We start from the raw sequence: 27,801 nt of genomic DNA on the forward strand, positions 1-27,801 counted from the left end.
GGATACAGTCGTCTTTGTTAGTTAGTGACCATCAAAGACTTCAAAGAGAGGGCTGTAAACACTTTGGCTTCCCGACTGACCACTTGACCCTCGAACGCATCGCTTGTGGAGAGCTGTGATAGGAAATGAACTTAAGATTACTCCGACCGCAATCAGTCAGGGGGATAACAAAGAGCTTCACATCGGAGGTTATTAGCCTTTGCAGCACAGAGAAAGCAGGATACACAGAGATAAATGCTAGGGTGGTGGTCCTTCAGATTCAATTAATACTGACTTTGGGCGGCACCGCTGCTACTTTGAAGAGTTCAGACTTTGTCTCTGTTATTTTTTTTGCCTTTGAAAAGGGCAGCAGTGACAAGGCAGAAATAGGAATGGGACTGAACAGCTTTGGTCAAAATGTCATGTTTAATGTCAGCTGGGTCACTGATGCAGTGGTGAGCATGCTTTGATTGCCGGGGAACACAAGTCTATTCCCCCTGCTACCATGTTCACCTTTTGGGACCTTTACAACACTTGCATGTAATTACAGCAGATACAGCCACTGTGTTTCTGTTCATGGAAAGAAGAAAGTTTCTGAAAGGATAGCTCAAGGGACAAGCAATATAGGTGTCGGCCAATGGGTGCCACTTTTTTGGGTGGCAGTGGCTTAAGCTTTGAACTTTTTGAATGTGAGTCCAGATATGACATTGAAAATGAACCTCTTTTCAGATTACCAACTCCTTCCTAACCACCCCAACTCACCCTCCCTGTATTATTTGACCACTCACTACGCAGTGCCTAAACCTAAGCTACAGTAGGAAGAGAGGAGACATGAGAGTCCGGTTGGAAAAACCACAACTTGATCTTTTATTCATGGTATTATATACATTTCTTTGTCCCGATATTTGACGCTGTTATTAAACTAGCTGCCAAATATTCATGCAGTCCCATAGTCTACCTATTTGTGCTACAAACAGACAGACAGTAAGCTATATGATGGAGAGAAAAAAAAGATAGAGATCAATTTTTAATATTACAAAAAACACACCAGGGCTGTGAGAGTTCAGGTATTAATCAGATCTGATCTGAAATTGTATTATTTTAAAATAGTGTTCTATTTTGTCCCTTTTGGCACACCGTAGTTAAGCTGCTGCAGTGTCTTCCTGCTTCCCGCCATCCCCATGATGGGAAATGAGAACCCAACTGTGGTTTCGGTCATCACATATCACTTTAAAAAAACTCCCACAGCTCAGCCGACAAGTCTAAGTGGTATGGTATGTACTTTGCGTCATATTTAATTAAAATATCACTGTACTTCAAGTTTGGGCCACCACCTCCAAGCTAAGCAAACAGGCGCATCAGTCAGACAGATGTTAGCGATCGCATCACAAAAGCTAGCAGAGCACAACTTTGAAGTGTGTTTACTGCCTCAGACCTGTGGACGAAACCAAATTGGAGGTGTTCTCTATCTGTTTTTTATGTATTTATTTCCTCAGGGGGTTATTTGGGGGTTGCAATCTTGCCCAGGTCACCTAAATTGCCAGAACTGGTCCTGCTTCAGGGTTGTCACCATTTGCAAAAGACCTGAAAACGTCAGTTGCTTGTGTTTTGGTCTTGCACCTAAAACTTTGTCACAGCCTTTGACTAATGTGCTGAAAAATGGATGCAGTGACTGCTTAATCAAAGCCAGATTACTGGCATGATCTCTATTTACAGTTTTCCTCAAAGTCTGCCATACTGCTTTTGCTGGGCCAAATGAAAAAGGGTGAAAGACACAAGACAGAGCAGATTTGGTAATGCATACATTTGATCTTTACTTCTTACAAAAGGACTATTTTAGTAGGAGTCCTCCTGGTGAGACGAAGAACCCTAAATCTCCCTTTCGGAATTTAAATGTTTCAACTTTTTCTGTCCCACTCTCATAGTCCAATTCAGTTCATAGAAACTGTGCATTTTTAAGTTCTTAGCATTTACAGCCTCCTTTTAGGCCAAATGTTTCCTGCCGCAAATAAAACTTCAGTGGCAATGTCTTGCATATAAAGCAAACCTTACTATGTGGCAACAAAAGTGTGTGTAGGCTCAGTGTTTGTAGGTAAGGTAGAGGTTCGGCAGCCAAGTCAGGAACAGTTAGTCTCCCCTTACACACATAAAACAAACTGCCAAGAGAAAATAGTCTGACAGCTCAAACTCACTTTCCACAGACAAAGACTACCAGGATTGGAATCTACTTCAAGTCCTGTAATCACTGTAAACACATGCATGCAGGGATAGTTTCCCCAGTGGACCCCTGGTGTCATCAAAACCAAATAAAGACAACACAAACTTGAGGAAAAATTGTCCTTTTTAATTTTTGCCATTGTGAAGACATACTCTATATAGGTCCTTTGTTCTGGTGCAGAAATAGCCAGAGATGTTTGTTTGAGTCTGGCACCAACTGTTGGAACCACAGTTAGTGTGCTCTCTGAACCGAGAGGATAAAAGGAGGATTCATGTGGACATGCCCTGCCACAATCATGTCTTCTTCAGAGGGCTCTGTGAAGAAGAAATTCTGCTTTTATTTAAGTCCCAAAATGAATATGCTTTGTTAGACATCAAACTATTATGTCGGCTAGCCTCCACTGTCTGCTCTTGTCTCTATACTTTAATTATTTTTGTTGCAGAACCTCCCTCTCAGTGATGACTAAGCCATTCATCGTCTACCTCAAAGAGTCGCAACTCACAAACAGGATGTCCAATTGTTTCAATGACATAATAATCATATGTTAGAGGAGTTGAAAAACCTGCTCAGAGTAATTAATGCATAAATGATAGATCAGAAGGGATCAGATGGCGTTCATGTGATGGCATATGTTCCTTATAAACAAGCACTGCTTTTTTTTTTGTTGCTGTACAAAACCCATAACCAGAGCTGCTCACTGCATACAGCACAATTAAATGCAGAGACACCCTGAGGACATTTCAGTGAGAGCTTGAACAGAGGTGAAGTCGAAGAGGTAATATGGATTGCTTTCCATTTTTCTCTCAGCTAGCAGCCTTGATATGTTCAAAAGCAGAAAACAAGAATGAATTCCAATCGAATTTAAATCCTGGGCTCAGTGCTGTGTTAAAGGCAAAATTAAACTCCTGTTGTTATAACTTAGTCCTGCTTTTATATTGTAGAAGCCGTTTTAGTTTAAGTGGGATTTTACCTGCTGGGTTTTGGTTATGGGCGGGGCCAGTAACTATATAAGGCAGGAGGCACAGGTGTGTGTAAATGCATTCTTTTGTTTTGGGTTAGATAGAGCGTCGTGAGTAACGCTTTTTGACCGTGACCTATTTGAGCCTGTTTTTGAGTATGTTTTCAGTGGAAGAAAATGGAAACACTCTCATGGAATAAACTGAGATTGAACTACGGACCTGTGAGTAAATTGATTATTTTTATTTTTTATGAATGACCGTGGACACGCGTCAGAAAAGAGTGCTCCTACTAACCAAGTGACATTTTAAATTGAAGTAAGAGATCTGCCATTACATATATCTTTTTGATCTTGTACAGTTAAAGGTACAGTGTGTCATTTTTCATCTTTACAAAAACTGCAAGCAAACTCTTGCACAGAGGTCAAAAATAAATTTATCATAAATGTTTCCGTGTTCAGGAGTTTGCATGCACTTTTATTTCAAATGTTTTTATTTAATTTTTTCAAGCAATTACAGGTTATACATTATGCAAACATTTGCAACCCACCTGCCCCACCCCTCTGGGAGACTGGCCAACAAACCAAGAGTAAAAAGAATAATCAACTAATTACATGAGCAAAAATAATAACAAATATAATAATAGTGATAAAGATAATAACATGTACACATACATGCACACACATACTGTATATATAAAATAAATCACAAAAGTAAATTAAGCAAAATACAAGACAAAACATACTAAAATACTAAAATAAAATAAAATAACTACAATTTACTAAGAAGTCAGGATTCTACAGCGATTCTGCGTGATTATGGTCAGCCAGTACAGGCTTTAAATTACAGTTCTTGTAGTGTAGATGTTATTATAATAGTCCAGGAATGGTTTCCATATTTTATGGAATTTATTAACCAAACCCTGAGTGGTGTATCTGAGTTTTTCCATCTTCAAATGGCCCATTACCTCCTCAACCCATGCATGCACTTTTTTATGGACTGATTCCTCTCCTACATACCTGTCTTTGTATGTAGACATGTGACCTATTTTTTCTACTATTCAAAGTACCCATCAAAGGAAATGTGCTACATTAAAATGCAAATAAAACTACCAGCTGCCTGCATTTCAGTCCAAATAGTTGATTTTAACACAAGTCTACCTCTAACAAGGCAAATAGCCGATCATAGTTACTTGCACTCGTGAAGTCGTCGTAGACCTAATCTTAAAGCTTGCAAGGGGACTGTATTAGTTACTGTTTTTAGTGTTATATTATACTATACTAAGGGGTTTGTTATGAAAAAATCTTAAACAAATGTTTTTTCATCATGCTATTTTCATTCCCTCTAGGTGAAATCACTTAACGCCACTTCAATTTTGGCTTTGACTTTTGTCATTGAACTCTTGTACCATAAAGCAGCATTGGCATTTATTTAAGTTTGTTTTTCTTTCCACCTAATTTATTTAGCCCAATGCTGACAGTTATTCGTTTTTTGGCTGTTTTTTGGTCTTCCCATAACATCAGACTGTAAAGTCTGGCTCTTTTGTACCTTATTAAATAACTAGCTAGCTGTTAGCTTTATCTCTACTGTTTGAAACTCTGATGGCAGCCCCTTTACAGATAGTATGAAGTGAAAACCTGCTTGAGCTGTCTCTTGAATTGTAATTGTTGAGATGGGTGACAGTAAATCTAAAACCATGGAGCTAATAGTGAGTTGTAACTCACACAAAAAACAAGCTAACCCATGCTAAAACACTGTAGGCTAATATATTTATTTCAGCAGCAATTGAATCATCTTTTTTTATTTTTGACTTCTTGATCTAAAAACTGAACTTGGCCACTCAAACTGACGTCAATTCAAACTTCAACCCTTATTGAGCATCCCGAAGGTGAAGCTGTAACTGTGGAGGAAACCCTCAAGCACTTACCACTTCCACAGTGGGATTAATCTAATAAAAATTCATCCAGACTTGCATTTCCTTGTCGACAAGTACAGGTAAGGATTGGACCAGTCGCTCAGTCACTCACTGTATTGTGATCTGCTGATACCCCTCTATGTAAACTAAAAGGGTGGCTCCGTGCTCGGTTCTGTCAAAAGGCTTGGTGGAGCCTCTGGCTTTGGCCCAAGCACTGTCCCCGTTGCATTCCACAGGGGCAAGCTGTCCAGTGTTATCTCAGCTCACTTGGACCAAGGCCCCTGAAGCCACAAAGGACTCGCTGTGTTGGCCTCTCCTCACCCGCACCTCATCACATACACCGGAGGGGCCGAGTTCAGAGGTGCCTGATTATGCTGACGCCACAGTGTCAAAGGACGCACCTGCAGATGACAGGTGTTTAAATCCCTCTTCTTGAGGTACCAACCTTTTGCTCTCAGCAAAATGGCTCTAGCAGACTTTTTCATGTGGTATGTCTGATGAGCCCAAATTTTATATTTGTCATGTTTCTTTGGGAATCCATCAGAGAAATCAGTTTCCTCCATTCCTTGACTTTTGAACAACTCTGCGTGCAAGCACATGCAGGTTAGCACATGATAGCGGGGTTATGTTGAATTAAAGACACCTCCAGGCAAACATGAATGCATCAGGAGGAGTTTCCCGGACTTCACAGAGAAGCAGCACAGTGCCACGTCACGGACTCTGCAGGTGTGTAATCTCAAATCTCAGAAGAGTGGAAGAGTGTCTGTGTGGGGGGGCTCCAGGTTCAGCTGCTACATTGGGAGGGGGGTTGGGCTCTGTAGTGTAATATTACCATGCGGGGGGATTAGGGTTGTTTGAGGGGAGATAAGGTGCAGCAGGATCACAGCACTGTTAAATGTATCTGCCAGAGCCAGCACAGGAGCAGCAGCAATGCAGAGAGACTCTGCCAACATTCCTTGGGATCAACACCAGCTGAAAGCTCCAACCTCTCTGCCCCTGCTGCCAAAAGTCTAAAGAATATCAGATAAGGGAAGCACCACAAACCTCTCAGACCCAGAGTATCCCTTAAAAGTTGTAGTTTTCAAATGAGGCTATCATTTGAGGAGTTAAGTAATCAGAGGATATCTCTCTAAATAAAGAGGCCATTTGAAAGAGTAGACAACAAAGTGGAACAGCTGTTCAATTTAACTGTCACTTTAAAAGCAACCAAAGGCTTTGTGTTGAATTTGAATGCTTTAATTTTAAAACCACAACTAATTAGCTGTAGCATGACTAATATCAAAATTAACTACCATTTGAGCTGTGTTGAAAAAGGCTGCTTGTGGCTGTCTTTGCATTTCAATGTAGTACATTTGCTTACGTTTGCACTTTAAGTTTGTACTTTCGACACATCTTTTAAAAATTGTTAGCAGTCAGAGTAGAAAGGATTGGTGGAGATTAAAAGGATACATTTATTCTGTTCATTCATGTGTGTGTAGACATATACTTCCTACCGCCTTGCATAGGTTAGGGCCACCACAGTTGAAGCAGTCTGGAAACGCCCCTGCAACTTTGGGCTTTGAAGCTAATGTATTTTCCCCCAAAAGAGACATCACTGTATACTTATGTAGACATATGATATACAGGCATTAAAGGGCATAATATGCTAGATATACTTTGAATTTTTGAGACATAAACAGTAGGACATATGACATTTAGTGTTACAGAGGCCAACATGTGTATATTTGCATGTCGGCACTATGAGGAAACACAACCTGATGGGTTAGTGTCTTCTTATCAATGATCAAAGGATAAAGAACATGAGCCTGCAACACAAGTGAGTGTCAATACTGAAACTGGACTACATGCATCCAAAAAACAGGAGTCCCATTCAAGGATTTTTAAATTTACGAGGACATCTAGTGGTTAAAGTCAGAAACCCAAAGTGAAAACTATCTGTCTTTTCATTAAACATACAGTATGTTATTAGCAGCCTGTTTTGTACGAGTTAACCAGTGAAAAGTACTATCCTGAGTGCGTAATGAGTTTACAAAGGCAGATAGTGTGTAAGGTCTGACTTGAGGGCATGACAAGGTCGCTTCCACAGCTGAGCCCACGCAGGATTTGATATCCGTCAGTCATCTCATTTAAAAATCTGAATAAACTGACTACAGGAGCACAAGCGCTCGCAGATACGCATGTCCTCCTGCTTTGAGAAATATTTGTCACTATAATCTGCTTTTATGAGTAACATGAACAGCAAAGTAATTCCTCTGGTCCTCACATCTCACACAAGGCTAATTGAACACACTATGTTTCTCACTGTGTCTCTGCAGTTATAATTCAAGGGCGCTTTGTTGTGACAGGAAGTGTTTGATCTGCAGGTATCTGCTGCAGAGCCCAGGTAGCAGATTAAAGGTCGGGGAAAGATGGCGAGACAGTTCATATCTGGAAAATGATGACATTTAAAGGAGAACAAAGTGTCTCGTTCTGCTAGTTTGCTCAGACATAATACAAATAGTCATGTTTATTTTCAAAGAAGGCTCTCATGTCAGTGAAGGCATCACATTGAAATTTAAATACAATCTTTATTCAATTCAAAGACATCTCCCAAATGTATAATCCAACAAACAGCAACACAGGCATTTTCAATTCAAGACAAATAATTCACTTTTACAATAACAAATTGAAGAAGTTTTGCCTCTTGAAGATACGTTTCACAAGCTGTTGCCTTTAAATTTAGACAGGAGACGACAAACCAAATACTCAATTTAACTATATTTTCTGAACTTGTACCTTAAATGAAATATGTCCAGGTCAGCATTAATAGTTAGGAAATTAATTAGCGATAATATTCTGATAATTCACAGTATGATATCCTCTGCCATGTTTTTGTCATGGATATATGATCTCTCTCTCTTTTATGCTATGTACTTTTTAGGAAATCAAGACTATTATATTATCGTAGATTTCACAGAACATTTAAGAGTAAAATACTTTCTTTTAATTGAAACATCACCAGAATAAGTCAATTTACTCAACTAATACATACAGATTGCCTTTTAAAGGGTAACATAACAATGTTTTTTGTAACGGGACTGAACATCGAGAAGTGTATTTCATGGGTGAAGACACTGGAAAAGAAAAAGTTTAAATTGAAGCTGTCCCTGTGAGATTTTGTTTGACCTCTAGCTTAGGTAGAAATTTGTAAACTTTGAATCAAACCTTCATTTTTGACCCAAAGCTTCATTTTTGACCCTATATAAACTCTTTCATAGACTTTGTAGCTTTATATGAATATATAATAGATCCTGTGAGCAAAGTTGAGGTTGTTTCTTATGTAAACATTCGACCACAATGCCTAGTTTTAAAGTGAAGCCGAGGAGATGTAACTTTATCGCTAAAAAAGAAAAATATTTCAGTCAATTAACCCATTAACTATTCATATATCATACTCAAGTCCATCTGTTTTTGTTTCTTATGATGTTGACACAACAGATGCAGGCATTCAAATAAATATACCAACGATGAAAGTGATCATTAACAGTGTTCTGCCTGCAACACCTTCAAAACAGGAAACACTAAGGCAAGCAGATGGGCTGAAAGGACTCCCCGCTCCTGTGAAGTAAGGCAGGCTTCATGAACACCTGAACAGTTGCTGTAAATGCTGCACACTCTCCAGGCATAGATGTGTTGTTGTTTTTTTTGCAAGTTTCATCCTCGCAGCTCCACAGGGTAACGACAAAGCACTACACAAGCAGCTACTGTTACATCACTATCAAAATGCTGTCGGTGTGAACATTTTGGTGCTAAGTTTTTGCTACTTGCCGCGGCGCTTTTTTTTTGTTTTTTGTTTGTTTGTTTGTTTTTTCTGTAATACACGTGTGTTGCTATTGTGTGATCCTGTTTAACTGACAACATTCATGAACAACTCCTGAAGGCCTAAGTGCGTTACAACATGCAAAGATTAAGTCAAGATCATGGTACCCGTTTCTTTTGGTTCAGTGTTTTGGAGTTGCTAAAAATAGTGTGCATTGCACTGCCGTATCTTGTCATATGTAAACATCTTATAACTTGGACTTGAATTCATTTTGGGGCATTCTCTTAGATGGAAAATATGTGTAAACTGTACCTTCAATCTATTTTATTTGGCTTTAAAAGCAGTTCTCTGAGATGAGATGAGATGAGATGAGAAGACCATTACTTCATTTACTCAGATTGCTATTAACCAAAATCCTTTTTAATTTAAAAAATGAATATCAACTGTCACTCAGCAGAGGCCATAGACTGTATAAAAGCAGATGGACAACATGACAGCTCTCCAAAAGTGAAGCCAAAACATTGGAGAGAATAGGTCACCAAAGCCTGCCTACTCCATATAAACCATTGGGAAATTGGTTGAACTTATAAGTCAACACATAAATTCAATACATTTTTCTCAAACATCGTTTCGGTCATTACTATAAGTTTACATCCCACATAATTATGCCCCATAGTTCACTTTTCTGAGAGATCCAGTTTTAATTATCATAATATTCAGAAAAAAAAATAAATTTTTTAAGGGTCTCCCAGAGGCAAAAAAGGTCTTTTACAGCAATTTATTATGATAAAATTCAAATTTGACTGTCTTCTGACATGACGATTTCCATTATGTTCAGCAAGCCTACAAAATGCAGTGACTGTGCTTACTGTGTAGCTTTAGAGTACAATGTGTCTTTGCAATGTCAACTTTGCAGTCTACCAGTGTGGTAGTTGAGCTCAGCCTGTGGCGATGGTGACAGTTGTGACTATGATGGCTGAACAGGTGTTCATGACAGCACTATAATCAAGCTAACATGCACTAACCTCTTTGTAAAATACTGTTATGTAACGACATATCTCCCCACGCATTTTATTCTAGTTTTGTTACCCATGTATTTAGGGTTCAGACTACTTTAAGATGAAAAAAGGTACTAATAGTGCATCCTTTACCAAATAATACAGTAGTTATTTGATTTGAATAAAGAAGTATAACCCATATAGAGAAGAGAAGGAAGCGTGATAGGAGACTTAATTAACCCTAAAACAGGAGTCATTTAATTTTCAATAACCACAAGCGTGCAGATTTAGACTCCAAAAAGCATTATACATCAGTACTATCAATGAAATACATCAGTGTTTGGGGCATGATTTTGGCTTCACTTTTGTTCAACTTGAGGAAGTGGGGGCATGTTGTCCATCTATACAGTCAATGGTGGAGACATTCAATTTGGCTTTCCCAATGAAGATTAAAAAGTGGTATTTGTGGTTCCATTGTTTTGTCTATTTCATGCTATCAGTTTTAACAATGGATTTATGTGACCGGTTTGATTCTCCATGATCACCTTCAGTACAGCTGACAATGACACAGGTGACCCATATTAACCTTGTTAGTGAGAGCTGAGTGGACTCAGCACTAACATGGAGTACTGACACAGCTGAATGTGTTTGAGCTTGTTGGTCCAGGGCTTTGTGTTCAACAAGTATAAATGCTGATTGACATTAAATTCAAACCCAGTCCAGGAATCCTGGCATCAAGGTTTGCAACAAAAATATAAGCATGCAAAGTCACTGCTACTGGACTAAAACACTGGCTACTACAGTATTAAGGTATTGGCAGATTTTCTGTTTGACTATCCTCCTGATGAAGGTAGTTGGATTCCAGATTATGGTCTGATCTCTATCAGCTATTCTTAATATTATTAAAATACTATTTTCAGTTACAGACACAACACATAGCTTTGGAGGACCATAGAGAGCTCGTGTTAAATTATGCAGCTCAGTCCAACAGGGGCTACTGCCAGCAGACTTACCCCTAAGGTATAATTATGCTACTGCACAGGTTCATTGTGCTTTCCTCTCTCTCTTTAACCCAAGAGATTAAGCCTCACACTGAGGTTCAAGCTCAAATTTTAATCCTTAAAAGCCTGCAATGGGCTTGCATCAATTCATCATCAGGACAAGAAAGGCTTAGCTGTGTCTGCTGGCTATCTGTGAACGCTACATGAGCTCATTACCTGCAATTAGCTGGGTTTCACCTAATAAATGTTTTTGAAGCTCTACCATCTGGACACAGGACCACCCAGCGTGCCACACGTTCTGTTATCTTTGGGGACTACAGGGTGCTTTTTTCTCCTGTCTAATTATCAGAAATCAGGGTCCCCTGGTGTTTTCCCTCGACCATGAAAGTATGAATGGATCTAGATAATGCTACATCGCTGAGGTGAAGCAGAGAAATAATTCATCTTACAAATTAAGCATAAATAGATTTCTATAAATAAGTGCAATACCTCACATTTTTCAAATTGCTCCATTGAATTTTTTTTGTACATTTTTTTCATTAAAATAACTGTCTTTAAATAGTAATTAATGCAAAAACTAGCATAAATATGCTAATAACCATGCTGATAAAGATGTGATGCTGGTTAGCAAATCATTAAGATAGATACAGCATGTATAGGTGGTCATGTATCGGACTCCCACAGTTTCCCTTTACAGTACCTCTCTAAACATAAATGCAGCATCAGGCTAACCTTCACAGGTTTTTTTGTTTTGCTAACCAGCAGCTAGTGTTTGCTCCTAATACCTTTAAATAAAAGAGAGCTGCGTCAATCTCCTTATGATGACACTCAAACATCCTTTTAATTTTGTGCTAGTGCGACCACACTGCTAAGGTTCAGTTGCTAGCAGAGCGATTATGAGCTCATTAAAGCTGCTGTTGGTAGGAATGGTGTAAAAAACTGTACTTTTTTTCTGCTGGGTTTGGAGAAAAGGTCATAATACCAATCGGTACTCATCTGTAAGTGAAGTAATTTGAGATTATGGCAAAATCGCTGTGTTTTCCAATGCCTTTGTATCCAGCAATGTTATTATTCCCCTTGTTCCTGTTATCACGGACCAATCAGAGCTACTCCCCAACCCTCTGTCCTGATTGGTCGAGTGGCGGCCCCACTACGTCCCCCTGATTAGCTGGGAAGCCACTACTTCCTCATAGAACCAAGCAGCAACCTCCAGTCTAGAAATATGAGTCCAATGCGGAAGTGTTTAAAAATACAGTTGATCGAGGATCCGCTTGAGGCTGGCTCTGGAAGCACTGGAAACCACAAACACACCAATTAAAAAAAAAAAAAGCCGATCTTTACAGCAGAAATAAACATGTTTACAGCCTGGTAGAAAAGACGAGTGTAGTCTGGATAGCTCATTTCTTGATCGGCACACACTGTATGGGGGGTGAATTTTTTTTCTAACGCGGCAATTTCTAAGATATTGAGATTACGAGTCTTCCAATGAGAGGCACAGCTGACTTGATTGACAGGCTGGAACACTGTAGCTGTTGGCTAGGAGGCTCAAAGCCTGCCTCTTTACGTCACAATCGCACAACGGCAGCAATATGGCTGCTGCCGCCGCCTGCCCTCAAAACAGCGCTTCAGAAACAGATGGGTGACGTTACAGATACTCCGTCCATATTTTATACAGTCTATGCATAGAACGCGCACAATGATCTTTTGTGGGTGGGGTTACGACAGCAGAGAGGGGAGGGGTAGTGTTGACATTTGAAATCTCTCTCAGAACTGATGTTTATATCACAACTACCAACAGCAACTTTAACTGTAACTTACTTGAAGCATTTAAAATGTTGGTTTCTTCTCAACTGTTCTCTGAATGAACCTTGTCATCAATACATTTTCCGCTCTGGCAAACGACAGAGAGAATTTGTTTCTGTCAGCGTTCTAAGTTTGTACAACTTTAAATTAGCACGCCGCCGACAAAACTGTCACATCAATTTCTGCAGAGATGTTGACTCGAGGCTGTAAGACAGCCCGGAGGAGCTCGATTGAAAGAATTTGTCTTCCCACCACACGCTTTTTGGCCTCTTCAGTGACCCATCAGGAGCTTTGCGAAGAGCAATCTGAAAAGCCAAATGAACCAGCGCTGTGGTGTGTCGCCTCAGGGGACTGTATGGCAGCTGCTGTCTGACTGGCCCTAAAACTCAAAGTCTCATAGTATTCCCCAAAGCTATATCTTGTGGCCTTTTTTTCCATCACTCTGGTATTCTTATTTTTAACTGCTTGCTTCTCAGCCTACGTATGATCAGGAAAGTCAACATGGGATTATCCCATATACGCTTTTCAATCAATTAATCTTAGAGAATATGAAAAATCCTTAAATTTATGAATTAACCCCTGCAACAAATGAGCATATCTGAGGTATACTTTTAGACTTTGACTTGGATACATAAGCTACTTCCACAAAATATTTCTGTTATGTTAAATCTATAATATCAAAGATCATACAACAAATATAACAATTACTTGATTACAAAAAATATAGACTAGTAACATTCAGGATCAACTATCCATTACGTTTTAAAATATAGTCTGACTGAGACAGAGTAGGGTGGCACAGTGACAGGATGTTCATCTCCCAGTTAGGAAACAGCGATAAGCTTCACTATTTCGTCATTTTTCTTTTACATTTTGGTATAATTACTGAACAAACAATAACATTAAAAAAATTCAAATATTGTAAACATTGTACCGGTTCAAAAGCACATGTCACAAGACGTGGTTGGCAAACATTATTACAGGCAGTGCAGACAGCTTCCTACTCCTCCTCCATTGACTTCTCAATCTCCTTCAGCCTGCGGACAAACTCCTGAGCCTCCCTGTCTCCAATGCGGGCATCCAGCATCCTCATGATTGGCTTCTCTGGAGGGGAGAGCAAACAGATGAGAGTAGTTCTGCACCTGACACAAATATCTCTAGATTGAATGGCTTTTCATGTCGTATTGGAGAAGTAATTGGAAACCCACACCTATACCCCTAGGTCTCCCAGGAAGCTGATATTATGTTTGTGTGAAACAAAAAAGAAACTGATACAGCCAGGAGCTGTTACGTACCACTGGGTTTACTGCGAGACAAGTGAAGGATGGCAGGCTGGACGCTCTTGCCAGCTGCTGAGGCGTTCGGCCTCCCAGGCCAGCAGAAGTCGCTGAGAGGAGCCACAGCTTCACCGGCAAAGTCGTTGGTGGAGAGCCAGTCATAGTCCATCACAGTGAAGGTCAAACAGGCGTACCTGTGTCTGTACTGTTCAGGACTGACGTGGCTGGAAGACAGGAACCAAGAACGTGTTATATTATTTAAACTGCATAGGTGCATCTCAAGGAATTATAATTTTATGAATTTTGTGATATAGATTTGTAATTTTATAAGGTTAACCTTCATACATCATTGTATTTGTCACATGAAGTGAAATATTTCAAGCCTTTTTGTTTTCATTTGGACGATTTTGACTTATAGCTCACGAAAATCAAAAATCTAATATGCCAAATTATCCGACGCTATTAAGATCAATACAAAAAGGATTTATTTAATTTGATTATTAAAAAAATAGAAGTAAAATTTCTGAAAATTATTTAAATGTGTATGTGTGTATGTGCAGATTAATATTTGGGTTGGGTGTTTTTGATCTTCCTTCAGACAAAAATATCCTAGAAATTCTCTATGGGGTTCAGAACAGGCCAGTTGGTTTCCAATCAAGAACATTAACATCACAGTCAGCAAACCACAAGTTTTGGCGCTGTGGGCAGGTGCTTGGTCTTGCTGAATAAGGAAATTGAAATCTCCATAAAGCTTGTCAGCAGATGGAAACATGAAGTGAGTAAATGAAAACGAGTGGCAAAGAAAACCTTTTTAAAATCAGGCAGACAACTTGAGCAGAACCAGATTTATCGATGCCACAACTAGACTGTTCAAGACATTATGGAAGAAGGTTAGGTGGAAAAACAGGAAGGGATATAGAGACATGAAAAGACAAACAAAGACACAGGGACAGGCAAAAACGTTGAGCAGATCAAGACAGCCATCTGTCGTAACTGCATGGACATATAGAGAAGGATGGACAGATAGACAGGAATGAATCATGACAAATGAATGGACGAACAGAGAGGCAAGGAACGGTACACAAAACAACTTAATAAACATCATGTAATAAACATTTTGAAATGTATCTTTTAATCCTTCTGAAATTTTCATGTCAGAAACTACTTATTTTGGTCTGAAAGTCAACTTTTTGCTGACTACACTCTGTTTTACATGAATTCTGCTGTGCACCCTTCAAGATGGAACATCAAATCATCCTTCAATCTTTGTGTCAAAGAATTTTCAATATTATGCTGATGATGTTATTTTTTTATTGAATGTAAGAAAAAAGCTATGTAGTGCTTTTTTCAAGAGGTTTATTACAAAACAACTCTAACAACAGATAGTTGACTAACAAAAAGGAGATGGAGAGGCAAGAAGAACTCACAAGTGAAAGAGTTCATCAAAAACTGGATGAAGTGTCTTTAGTTTGACTTGGGTGCGTTGACTCTTCGCCAAAGGGAACAGGTGGTGAGGACAGAGCTCCACTATGACGAATGGGTCGCTCAGACCTGAGGGGTGGCAGAAAGAGTGACTGATAAATCGACTTTCAAAGACAACCCTGTATTTCATACTGACTGTTTTTACCATTGGCATCCAGTGCAATTATGTCGGCAGCGTGCAGAATCTCCACCGTCAGTCTCTGCTCTGGCGCATCATAGTAGCACTTCACACTGATCCGACCATAACGGGTGTGTTTGAGTGTTTTCTGAAACATTTCACATGTTTTTTTCACAAGAGTACAATGTAGAAGCACAACTACTTTTGGTTATCTAAGTTAGAACATTTCTTTCAGTGCTGTCCTTCAAATTAAAAAGGTTGCACAGACAGATAGCATCTTCTTTTTCATGCATCCAGGAGGAAAACAGAGTTTCAATCAGGGAAAAACAGAGATGACAGAGTGTCGTGCTGTCCAATCAATACATCTCTGTCCAACTCGGAGCTAAAATGAAATTGTCAGCCCAGGGAGTTGAAACACACCTGCAGGGAAATCTTCTCCAGATAGTACTGCTCAATCAGCTCAAATGAGGAACATTTGTTCAGCCGGAGCTCCTCCTCCAGGGCCTACGGCAGGGTGAGTGTGTTAGGAAAGGAGGGGAAAAAATCATAAATGGTCTGAATAATACAATTTGTTTCCGAGAAGTCCTACCTTGTATTCTCCACTCTTCATATCTTCCAGTAACAGACCCTCTCCTTTTGCATGGAAAAACTGCAACAGGGTCTAAAGCGAGTGAGAAATTTTTAAAGCTTAGAATAAACGTTACATGTCAGCTTTGGAGTCACAACATTCAGCCCTCAAATGTCGGTCGTGCACACAAACAGCGTGAAACCTCTGGACAGCAAACACCATATCTGTCTGCCAAACTCAGCCCACTTGTGCATCAAATCACAACATCTCATGCAAATCTGTCACATCCAACGCCAGCTGGTCAAATTGGCATTAGCGTACAGTATACATACAGCGTGCCATATTGTCATCAACGAGGAGCTCGCTTTGCATCTGTACTATCATCTGGTGGCTTTCTAAAGATCTAATTTATGCTACTGATTGCAAGTACTGTTAGCACTGATTAAAGGCTGCTGATAACATTAGTGATACAAAATCTGTTCCTCGAAAAGTCTAAAGAGGCATCGCGTTAAAACCAGGACACGCCCCCTCAATTGCACTGATTGGCAAAGAATTCTGCTTTCAGTAGTGGAAACAACAAAACCCAGAGTAAAACATGATTGTTCAATCAGAAAATGATTGTCAACATGGTCTATCAAGTCACCTGAGGTCATGTTTTCATTTTTGGTGTTATTGTCATTTCCTGTTTTATTTTGGTACATACCCTTGTCTCTGTCTCTGTGTTTTTCCCGCCTTGTGCTGCCCCGCTCTGATTGTGCTCACCTTTTTCTCATCTGTGTCTTCCTTGTGTCACCTCGTTCCAGCTTTTTTTTTTTGTGATTTTTTTCCAGTGTTTGACAATTGCCTTTTTTTTGTACTTTTTTTGCCTGACCCTTGTTTGCTGTATGGACTGATTTATTCTGCACCAACATGGACTGCCATTACACTTTGCCTTTAACACCTTCCCTGTGTGGGCTTGAATTTTGGGTCCATTAATCTGCCATAAGTCTGATACTTTAACTTCATGAAACAGACATAACTAACTTTTTTTTAAATGGAAGTTGTGTAAAATGATTAATTTGATATCACCTGTGATAAATATCTAGTGACTTAATATTTTGTAGCTTTCATGGAAAAACTAGCCTCATACAGACTTTGCAGGATATTAGGATTTAGCGTAGGACTTAGCTTCTGAGGTGCTGTGATTGTTCTTTTGTTGTACAGATAATCTGCTGAAATTGAAAGTTTTAATTTTACTTGAAGTAAACAGGTAAAAACAAGAGGAGAGAGACTGACAGGGGGTCAATCCAGAGGCTCTGTGGTATTATTAAAGGAGCATGGGTGTTACTGTAACTGCATGGCTTCATTACGTAGATTCATTAATGTAATGTTACAGTTTCAGATGTTTCTGTTTACACATGATTTTTAGCTGAAGATCTAAACAGCCCACAGAGAACATCAGAATGTCATGATTATTGATAGAATTGCATGTTTTAGCTGATTTAAAGCTGAAAACTCTGAACACAACCTGGTGTAGTCCAGGAAAGCTTTGTAAAGTAAGTTAGCAGGTAAAAAGAGAGCCAGCTTCATGACCTTGAAAACTCAGATTTAATCAATAACAGTCTAGTTCATCCCTAAACCGTTATTTAGAAAGGTCTATGTGTTTTTGCAGCATTCATGTGGAAGCTGATACCTCTATTCTACCTAACGTGCTACATGCTTTCTGCCACTCATTAGATATGCAGTTAATCTGCCTCCCTTAACATCACATGCACACCTTCTATTCCATGATTTAGTTTAGTGATCACTCACCTCTACTGTGTACTGGAAGCGGTTGTAGAACTCCACCTGAACACCACGGTTTTCTGCAATTGCATCCAGGATCATCCGCAGCAGAAGCTCCCACATGCTTTGGAGAACTCTACGAGAATGAAACCCCGACACGTTTGTATTCTTCAGCACTTTCAATTACACTCTTGCGCCCTCACTTAGGCCCGAATGTTAACACAGATAAGAGCTTGATGATGAGTTTAAGTGCAAAATATCTCCGAGTGGTCACAGCTCTCTCCTTGTAAAACCAATTCATCAAAACGGATTAAGTGGATAGGAGCCCCTGAGTCTAGTTGAATAGTGAGACAGAAGTATATGTCTGTTATGATCTTCAAGTGTCATAAACATCTGTCACTAGAAGTCAAGGATAAGACAAGATAGACTGGATAAGAGCTCAGTGGTGAACATTTTAAGATATATCATTAAGTTTTCATGTCAAATACTAATTATTTTGGTCTGAAAGTCAACTTTTTGCAGACAACACTGTTTTATTTGTATGTCACAATAGGAAACAGACAAACATGCACCCTTCAAGATTGCAAATCTAATCATGCTTCAATCTTTGTGTCAAAGAAATAAAATGTTGATATTTTGCTGATGATACCTAGTAGAAATAAGCTCAAGTGCATATTTCAAAATGGTCTTTATCACACTTCGATCTTTGCATCTAAAAAACAATTATCTTAGTTTAGGGGTTCAATTTTTCCTGATGACCCTCTGCTTTATTCGTGTTCCAAAAGATAAGGAATGAGACAGAACATAAGCTTGATGATGCACATTTCAAAATAGCTCATCACATCATGCTTGAACCCATAGCCTCTTTCAAATATGCACTCTTGAAATTCTTAAGAAACTTCAAGAAGCTCTGTCCCAAAAACTTTCCGAAGCTATCCAAGAGGGTGGCAAGGAGGGGGGAGATGAGTCATGGGAGGCAGGACACGACATCGAAAGCAAGCTGAGAATGTTACAGTGTAATGTTTACAGGAGGATGACGGACAAAGCAATAGAGATCTACGCGATGATGACAGATTTACATTTTGTCAGTGTTGTGTATAAATGGATGGATGTGCAGACATTTTCACTGTTCTCATCTTGAAAATATTTCTTCTCTTTCAATCAGAGATGGTTTTATTTGGCCATACACTAGATGACTTTTTCTCAAAATCAATTGTTTGCCGATGATACTCTGTTTTATGCATGTGCAAGATGGCTTATCCTCAATTTATTATCTAAAAATTAAGATGCTACTGTCATTCTTTTCAACACAAATTTAAACAAAGACTTTTAGCACATTTTTTTCTAGCAGGAGGCATTGTATGTGTACCTAATATCTTCCTGTATTGTCTGCCACATGTCCCTGTTGTCAGTTTTACATGCCCCATTAGTTTCATAATTTAGCTATGATTATTGTTATTTTTTAAACACTTCTCATTATCTGCTCAGGCACACCAGATGGAAACTGTCAGGCAGATTGTGCCACACTCTTTACCCAGACTAGATATTAAAATAAATGCTCACTGTCCCTTGTGAAAAGAAACATTTTAAACGAGAAGGAGAAAATAATTACCTGGTCAGATTCTCCTTCACAAGGTTTTCAGTGAGGATGCCCATAGTGTCCTGTAAGTACTTCATAAGTGGGGCCACAGCCTGAAAGGAGGTTACATCACCACATAATCTTCACATAAGTACTCACAGCTTCAACACACAAACACTGATAGTAGAATGAATGATTCAGAACACCACCACTGGGCCTTACATCCTCGTTTTTGATGGAGTCTGGAGACAGGCTGATGTGCTGGATGTACTTCCGCAGCTCAGGCAGCATCTGCACAGAAATCATCTCTCATACATGTACGTGCAGGTGCAGATGTTTACAAGTGTGTGCACATGTTCACAATTTAAGTGCAGGTAAAAAGTTTGCTAAAATACATTCACAGTTGGGCTTTTCTATCATTTTTTCTTGATTACCTTTGGCAGTGATAAATTGCGTGAGGTATTTGTGCTGTGTGTAAGGCACCTTGTCAGTGAGCAGTGCAATGAGTCGTTTGGCTTCCCTCTGCAGGTCCAGGTCCATGTTAAACAGCTGCCCATTGAGTGCCTTGTAAACCTGCTCCTTCCCGTCCACCCCACAGGACTCCTCCATGGCCCGCTCCACACCCTGCCAGTCCAGGTCACGGGGCAGATGACCCAGGTATACACGCACATGCTCCGTGTTGTTCAGCCCGATGCAGAGCTACCAGAAAGCGAGGAGGAAGAGAGAAGTGGAGGAACGGGGTGAAGGTGTGAATGATTGATGACGACAAGAGGCAACTGCTTCATTTTTTTGGCGTGTAAACATATCTGATCTCCTGCTGAGGCCTTTGTGTTGCCAGGGAGAAAACTTGCTGACATTTACTTCCCACGTCACTGCGCGCCCACCCTCAGCTCTGTCTCGCTACAGGCGTTACCTGCACTGTGAAGCTCTTGTGGTCTCTGCCCAGCTGGTTCCTCTCGATCTTGCGAGTTATCATCTCAGAGTAGCACACGGCCTCACTGCAGAAATTCTGTGACAGATGAAATATGAGTCTTTAAGTTTTCAATCTTTTCCTTTTTGATTTTGATTCAAAGTCTATAAAGAAACATGCATGGTGAGCTCAGAGTCGTGCTCTTGTGTGCGTACAGGAGTATGCTGATTGACACTGAAGGTGGTACTTACGTCTGTCAAACGCGTGATAAAGATGAAGGCCCCTGCAGAGTCGGGCCAAGCCAGCTGGAGCCAGATCTCACGTACCTGGCTGAAACATTTTGCCACTTCCACTGCTGAGGAGCTGTGTTTGGCCTGCTGCACAGTCTCCAGCTGATCTCACCACACAGACAAACACAACATACAACATGTTAGAGCGAAACATCCCTAAATGCTTATTCAAAAGTAAATGAATACTTGTTTATTACACAACGGTGGCAACACAACATCTCCTCCTGACTGAGGCAACAGTATAGATAGTCATAAACATCAAACAGCTGCGTATGAAGGTACCTAAATCGTATGACCTTAACATTATTTCAGCCAGAACCACACCCGTCAAAGAGAATTAATTATTCCCATGCAATAAATTATATTTGGCGGTGTGGCTCTGTTCTGGGAGCTCCCTTCCCTTCCATGTGCCTATGTGGAATGCCAAACTCCTGAAGTGGGGAGAGCACATCCTCTTCCATGTGCATACCAAGCGGCAACCTCTGGTCTCAAAATCTGAAGCCCATGCGGAAGTGTTATAAACTGCAATCCATCGAGAATCCGCTTGAGGCTGGCTGCGGAGACACCGGAAACCACATACGCTAATTTCTCTTTTGGCACACACTGTACGGGGGGGGGGGGGGGGGGGGGGGTATTAAGATTACAAGTTTTTGCCCTAATAAGGACATGACTGATTTGATTGACAGGCGGGAACACAGCTGTTGGCTAGGAGGCTCAAACCCTGCCTCTTTACGTCACACTCTTGGATGAGTTCAGCATTTCCAGTATGGCTCCTGCTGACGACTGGCTTCAAAACAGTGCTCAGGAACAGATGGGTGACATCATGGATACTACGTCCATTATTTATACAGTCTAGGGTGCATACATGACAAACGAAGGCTGGGAGAGCGGCAGCAAAGACCACTCAGTAAAACAAACATGTTCAATATCTAGGTTAGTGTTTACAGATTTGCCTTAATTTAAGCCATAGTTTCCCACAGACTGCATAAAAAACAGATGTAGTCTCAGTGAGCCCAACTATGGCTGTCTCTACCGTCTCAATCTACCTTTCAGTCAAAGGCAAAGAGGTGGATCTGAGGCAGGCTCTTAGCCTCCTGGAAAATAGCTACCTTAAGCCTACCTCAGCCATGCCCCTTAAAAGATCTATACAGTATATTACTCTTAATCTTAATATCAAAACACACAAGATATACGTTAATACTTCCTGTACCAAGTCTGCAAACCGAAGAAATGAGCTCATCAGACCAAAGAAAAATTGTAACAGGCTGAGAAACTTGTTTAATTCTGCTGTTAAAACACACATTTTAACACGTGTGTTCTTCTGCCTTCTTTGGCTTTTGGAGCCAGCCTCATGTGGACACTCAAGGAACTGCCGTTTTCAGCACTTAAAATATTTATTTCATTTTTCAACACCAGAAGTTGCAGCATGGATTTCCTTCAAGTTTGATTGCCCTGATTAGATTCACCTGTGTCTCATTAGTAACACCTGTGTTCGATTACCCTGTGTGTACTCAGTCTCTGTGTCTCTTCCTCTCGGTGTCATAGAGTCACATCAACTCCCTGTTCACTGTGGATTCTCTCTGTGGCTGTGCTGTTTTTGCCTCAGTTGGACTTGAGCTTTGATTTATTTTTTGTTTTGGCCTTTTTAAACTCTTGTTTAACAAATCTTCTTAGTCTGCATTTGGATCATCTCCCTTTGTTAGATTCTAGAACTGAAACATATACAAATCACTTTATAAATCCCTTGATGATAGACAACAAATAGACTTCTACAAGTAACTAAAATAGGGCCAAATTCTTGATAAATGTATTATTCTTGATCCTCTTCTGAAGAATATCCCTGTCCACTGTGCAGCCTGTTAATTTTTGTAAGATTAATACTGGCGGATAAAGTCCTGTGTTTGTGTAAAGTTACTAAGTTAAAGTTTTTCAAGACCGATAAGGTGATGATAACTCAACAGGTTCTTCCTGATGCCCTCTCCATTGTTGTAAAATAAAGTTAAATACAAATTCATACTAAGAGTAGAAACTTGTCCATCGCTTCGGACAACTTAAATCCAGATGTGCATGTTTTAGGGAGATTCCATCACAGCAATGGTTTGTCTGGTGTTACGTCAGATTCATCGACAGCTCCCTCCCCTCAGTTAAAGCCCTTAATTTGACTGGTAATACATCCTGTAAATTACACTATGTACTATAAACCTTAGAATAAATGTATAAAGAATCTGCTAAAAATTTGACTTCCTGCTCTTGAGGAGTGCAGACGCTTTTTTGCTTGCTCTTGCTTATGCTTGCATTCTTTTCATTTTAACTATTTTTTCTTCGCTGAGAGACTACAAGCAGTCACTCCAGGATACTTAGAAACCACTGGGACTATAATTTACTGTCGACAAAGTAAACAACTGCCTTATCTCGACATTTTATCGAAACTGCAAACGTGGCCTACTGATCGGCAAAAGCCTGTTAGCAGCTAAGCTAACTGGAACCAAAATGCCTCCTTTCACTGTGGACGATTTTCAGAAGATCCTTCAGAAAATTGCTGTGCTGGAAACAAAGATGCATCGGATAGAAGTGAATGTGGAAGTGAATGGACTATGCGGGAATGACACCACTCTTCCATGGGGTCAGAGCAGCAGACATGTACCTGCTAACACACGGCTAGTTAGCCCAAACAATGACACTCCAAAACAGGAGGACTGTGCAGTTGGGACCAGCTGGAACACTCTTGGCGCTAGGCCTAAAGATAAAACGTTTCCCACGGACATGAGAGAGCGGATAACAGGCAGAGCCAAGCGCCCTGAGATTTCTGATGCGACTGGCTGGCCTGCACTCTCATCCAGAAGGAGTGCCGCCTCAACCCCCCTACCAAGGAGGAAACAGCCATGGACAGCAGTAAAAACTACTAGTAAGAGCAAACCTGTAGAAGAAACAAAGATACATTTAGAGAACAGATTTGCACCACTTTCACAAGATCCTGACTCTCCATCCCAGGACCTGAGAAACCCTGTGTCCTCGAAGACCAAGGGAAGGTACGAGACCAAATCTATAAGCAAAAGGCCGCAGAGGGAGCTGACGACTGGGCCTGAAACACTGATTGTGGGCGATGGTGTCGTGAAAGAGGTCAGTAGCCTCTGTGGCAAGAGAAACACCAAAGTCCTCTGCTTCACCAACGATTCGGTCTCTGACATTTCAGACAAAATTCTGGACATTGTTGCTGACCACACAACGGTGAAATCACTCATTCTTCACACTGGGGCCTTGGATGTTGTGAAGCAACAATCTGAGGTATTGAAACAAGATTTTACTGATCTGCTGCGCAAAGTCAGATCTGTTGATACTGTGGTGTTTATCAGTGGCCCTCTACCGACTGTCCGAAGAGGGGACGAGAGATTCAGCAGGCTGTTGATTTTGAACAAATGGCTCAAAGCTACATGTGCTGCTCAATCAGTGAACTTTATTGACAATTTTAATATTTTCTGGGAACGCAGACACCTTTTTAAGGCAGATGGATTTTGCCTCAACAAGTCAGGAGTAAGATTGTTCACTTCCAACCTATTTTACTCTGTGTATCACACACCAGCTTCCCTGGCCAAGGACAAGAGACAAGACAAAACAAAACAGAAGATAAGACCACATTCTGGAGGAAAACGACTGAGATCGCTGAGCCAGGAGGAGTCTTCATCGCCGCCACCTTCACCCCCCCAAGAGGAGCGTCCTCCAGTGCCGCCAACTTCAACCCCCCAACGAGAGGAGCGTCCTAGATTGCGGCCATCTTCACCCCCCCAACAAGAGGAGTGGCCTCCACTGCGGCCATCTTCCACCCCCCAACAAGAGGAGTGGCCTCCACTGCGGCCATCTTCACCCCCCCAACAAGAGGAGTGGCCTCCACTGCGGCCATCTTCCGCCCCCCAACAAGAGGAGTGGCCTCCACTCCCAACAGGAGGAGATTTCTATTCTTCACCACCCCAAACACCAGCCAACTCCCCGCCCTCTCCAGTCACTCTCTCTCCCTCCTCCCCCCTCCTGGATTTTACGGATGAGATGAAAAAGCTTGTCAATGTTGGAATCAAGCTTACACCCCGTCCAAATCCCATATTCTCTCCCCTAAATCTACCCCATCGCCCAGCCCCCAGCCCACCACCGTGCCCGAAACCACCATCACAGAAACTTCACAAAGCCCCTTCACCTCCTCAGAATCATCATCATCATAACAATTCTAACTGATATGGGCCGGGTCCAGGCTTCAAAGCTGATATCATTAATGTTTTCAACCAGGAAAATCCGGGGCCCTGTGGAATTCAGGTAGCCTCCTCAATTCCTCTGTTGGCAGGAAATAGAAAAAGGGTAAATCTGCTAAGAAACAGAAGATACTCGACTAAATCTGCCAACTTATTAAATTTAGCTCCACTTCCTCGTCAGCCACAAACAGCTGTAAAAAATAACACAACTGGTTTTAACTCACTAAACTTAGCTTTATTAAATATCAGGTCTCTGGGAGGCAAATCTTTTTTAATAAATGATTTTATTATTAAACACAATCTTAATTTTATGTTTTTAACAGAGACTTGGTTAGACCAAGATAACAGTGCAGCTGTACACATTGAATCATGCCCTCCAAACTTCTCTTTTGTGAGTGAGACTAGAACGCATAAAAAAGGAGGAGGTGTTAGTATAATTTTTAATGAGTTATTCAAATGCAAGCAGGTGTTTTATGGAAATTTCACTTCTTTTGAATATGTGGCTCTTCAGTTAAATACATCCTCTCGGTCTATATTTCTTAATATTTACAGACCACCTAAATACTGTACTGATTTCTTTGATAACCTTGTTGAACTACTGTCTCTTATCTGCACTGACTTTGATTCTGTTTTAATTGTTGGTGATTTTAACATCCATGTTGACAAACCTGAGGACAGAGTGACTGAAGAACTGTGTTATGTCCTTGACAACTTTGGACTCACTCAGCATGTGACGCAGCCCACACACAACAGGGGCCACATCCTAGACTTGGTTATCTCCAAGGGTCTAAACATTTCCAAGGTTCTGGTATCTGATGTTGCTCTCTCTGATCACTGCTGTGTTTTCTTTGAAAGTGATTTATCTGTGAACACTAATGTTCAAACTGAGGTTATCTCAAAACGTTACATTACTGAAAGTACCAGTGATATATTTATTCAGGCTTTCTCTTCCATAACCCCCCTCTCTAGGTTCTCTGCAAATGAACTTGTAGAAGATTTCACTTTAAAAATTACAAACATTATTGATTCCATTGCACCAACTAAATTAAAAGTGGTCTCCAATAAGAAAAAATCGCCTTGGAGGAATACCATGCAGGTCAAACATGAAAAAAAGGAATGTCGAAAAGCTGAGCGCAGGTGGCGTAAAACAAAGCTTCAGGTTCATTATGACATTTATAAAGAAAGACTTCACATGTTTAATCTAGAACTGAAAAAGTCAAGGCAGACCTTCTTCTCAGACATTATCTCCAAAAACAAAGATAATGCACGCGCCCTGTTTGCTACAGTCGACAGGCTAACAAACCCCCCTGTGCCAGTGGCCTCTGAACACTTATCTACCAAGGCCTGCAATGAATTTGCATTCTTCTTCACCGCCAAAATTCAGAAAATCAGACAAGCAGTCAGCACTACTGTACGAGGTACTGGGAATGTGTTATCTGTGTGTCCACCAAAAAACAACTCAATCACTATGACACAATTTAATCCAATAAATTACAAAAACCTACAAGATATAATACAGCATTTGAAATCCTCATCCTGCTGCCTTGACATTCTACCATCACCATTTTTCAAAAAGGTTTCAGACTGCATGACCTCGGATCTGCTTCAAATTGTCAACATGTCTCTTCTTACAGGTGTCTTCCCCCAGGCCATGAAAACAGCAGTAATTAAACCCCTCCTGAAGAAGAACAATTTAGATGCATCAGAAATGAACAACTATAGGCCGATATCAAACCTCCCTTTTTTAAGTAAAATTATTGAAAAAGCTGTTTTTCAACAACTGAACAATTATCTAATGATAAATGACTGTTTTGATGTCTTCCAATCAGGATTCCGATCACATCACAGCACAGAGACCGCTCTAGTCAAGGTCCTCAATGATATTCATTTAAACACAGACAACGGCAAAATTTCAGTTTTGGTATCACTTGATCTCAGTGCTGCTTTTGACACAGTTGACCACAAGATACTACTGGACAGACTTGAAAACTGGGTGGGAATCTCTGGTGCAGTACTAAATTGGCTTAAGTCCTATTTAAATGACCGGGACTATTTTGTGTCTATAGGTAAATACACATCTGAGCGGATGAAAATCGTATGTGGAGTACCTCAAGGATCCATTCTGGGGCCTCTACTATTCAACATCTACATGCTCCCCTTAGGTCAGATAATAAGAAACAACCAAATAAAATACCATAGCTATGCAGATGACACACACATTTACATCACCATATCACCAGGGGATTATAGTCCCATACAAACACTGAGTAAATGCATTGAACAAATCAATGACTGGATGAGCCAGAACTTTCTTCAGTTAAACAAAGAAAAAACTGAAATGATTGTTTTTGGAGCCAAGGAAGAAAGGTTAAAGGTTACTGCTCAGCTCCAATCTGCAATGATGAAATGTTCAAACCAAGCCAGAAACCTTGGTGTAGTCATAGACTCAGACCTTAATTTCAGCAGCCACATTAAGACAATTACAAAGTCAGCCTACTATCACCTTAAGAATATATCAAGGATTAAAGGACTTATGTCTCAGCAGGATGCAGAAAAACTCGTCCATGCATTTATCTTTAGCAGACTAGACTACTGTAACGGGGTCTTTACAGGACTCCCTAAAAAGTCCATCAGACGGCTGCAGCTCATACAGAATGCTGCTGCTCGAGTCCTAACAAGGACCAAAAAAGTAGACCACATTACTCCAGTTCTTAGATCTCTACACTGGCTTCCTGTCTGTCAGAGAATAGACTTTAAAATCCTGCTGATGGTTTATAAAGCACTGAATGGTTTAGGCCCAAAATACATTGCTGATCTGCTACTACTTTATGAACCACCTCGACCTCTGAGGTCATCAGGTACTGGTCTGCTTTCAGTTCCTAGAGTCAGAACGAAACATGGTGAAG

At 40.4% G+C, this 27,801-nt stretch overlaps 1 protein-coding gene across 2 annotated transcripts in view; it reads right to left on the minus strand.

Annotated features, from left to right (window-relative positions):
* Positions 1 to 12,308: 12,308 nt before the first annotated feature.
* Positions 12,309 to 27,801, minus strand: part of baiap3 (BAI1 associated protein 3) — a 56,713-nt gene continuing 41,220 nt past the window's right edge. Inside the window, exons 23-34 of one of the 2 annotated variants that reach the window (XM_034711570.1) lie at positions 20,619 to 20,759; positions 20,371 to 20,466; positions 19,941 to 20,156; positions 19,680 to 19,748; positions 19,491 to 19,570; positions 17,906 to 18,014; positions 16,136 to 16,207; positions 15,967 to 16,050; positions 15,574 to 15,694; positions 15,374 to 15,497; positions 13,965 to 14,170; positions 12,309 to 13,773 (exon numbers count right to left, since the gene is read on the minus strand). In XM_034711570.1, coding sequence (XP_034567461.1) covers positions 13,670 to 13,773; positions 13,965 to 14,170; positions 15,374 to 15,497; positions 15,574 to 15,694; positions 15,967 to 16,050; positions 16,136 to 16,207; positions 17,906 to 18,014; positions 19,491 to 19,570; positions 19,680 to 19,748; positions 19,941 to 20,156; positions 20,371 to 20,466; positions 20,619 to 20,759 — 1,422 coding nt within the window. In that variant the 3' untranslated portion in view covers positions 12,309 to 13,669. The remainder of the gene's footprint in view (positions 13,774 to 13,964; positions 14,171 to 15,373; positions 15,498 to 15,573; positions 15,695 to 15,966; positions 16,051 to 16,135; positions 16,208 to 17,905; positions 18,015 to 19,490; positions 19,571 to 19,679; positions 19,749 to 19,940; positions 20,157 to 20,370; positions 20,467 to 20,618; positions 20,760 to 27,801) is intronic. The other variant, XM_034711571.1, reaches the window with a different exon arrangement.

The sequence above is a fragment of the Notolabrus celidotus genome, chromosome 20 (assembly GCF_009762535.1).
Source record: "Notolabrus celidotus isolate fNotCel1 chromosome 20, fNotCel1.pri, whole genome shotgun sequence".
NCBI lineage: Eukaryota > Metazoa > Chordata > Actinopteri > Labriformes > Labridae > Notolabrus > Notolabrus celidotus.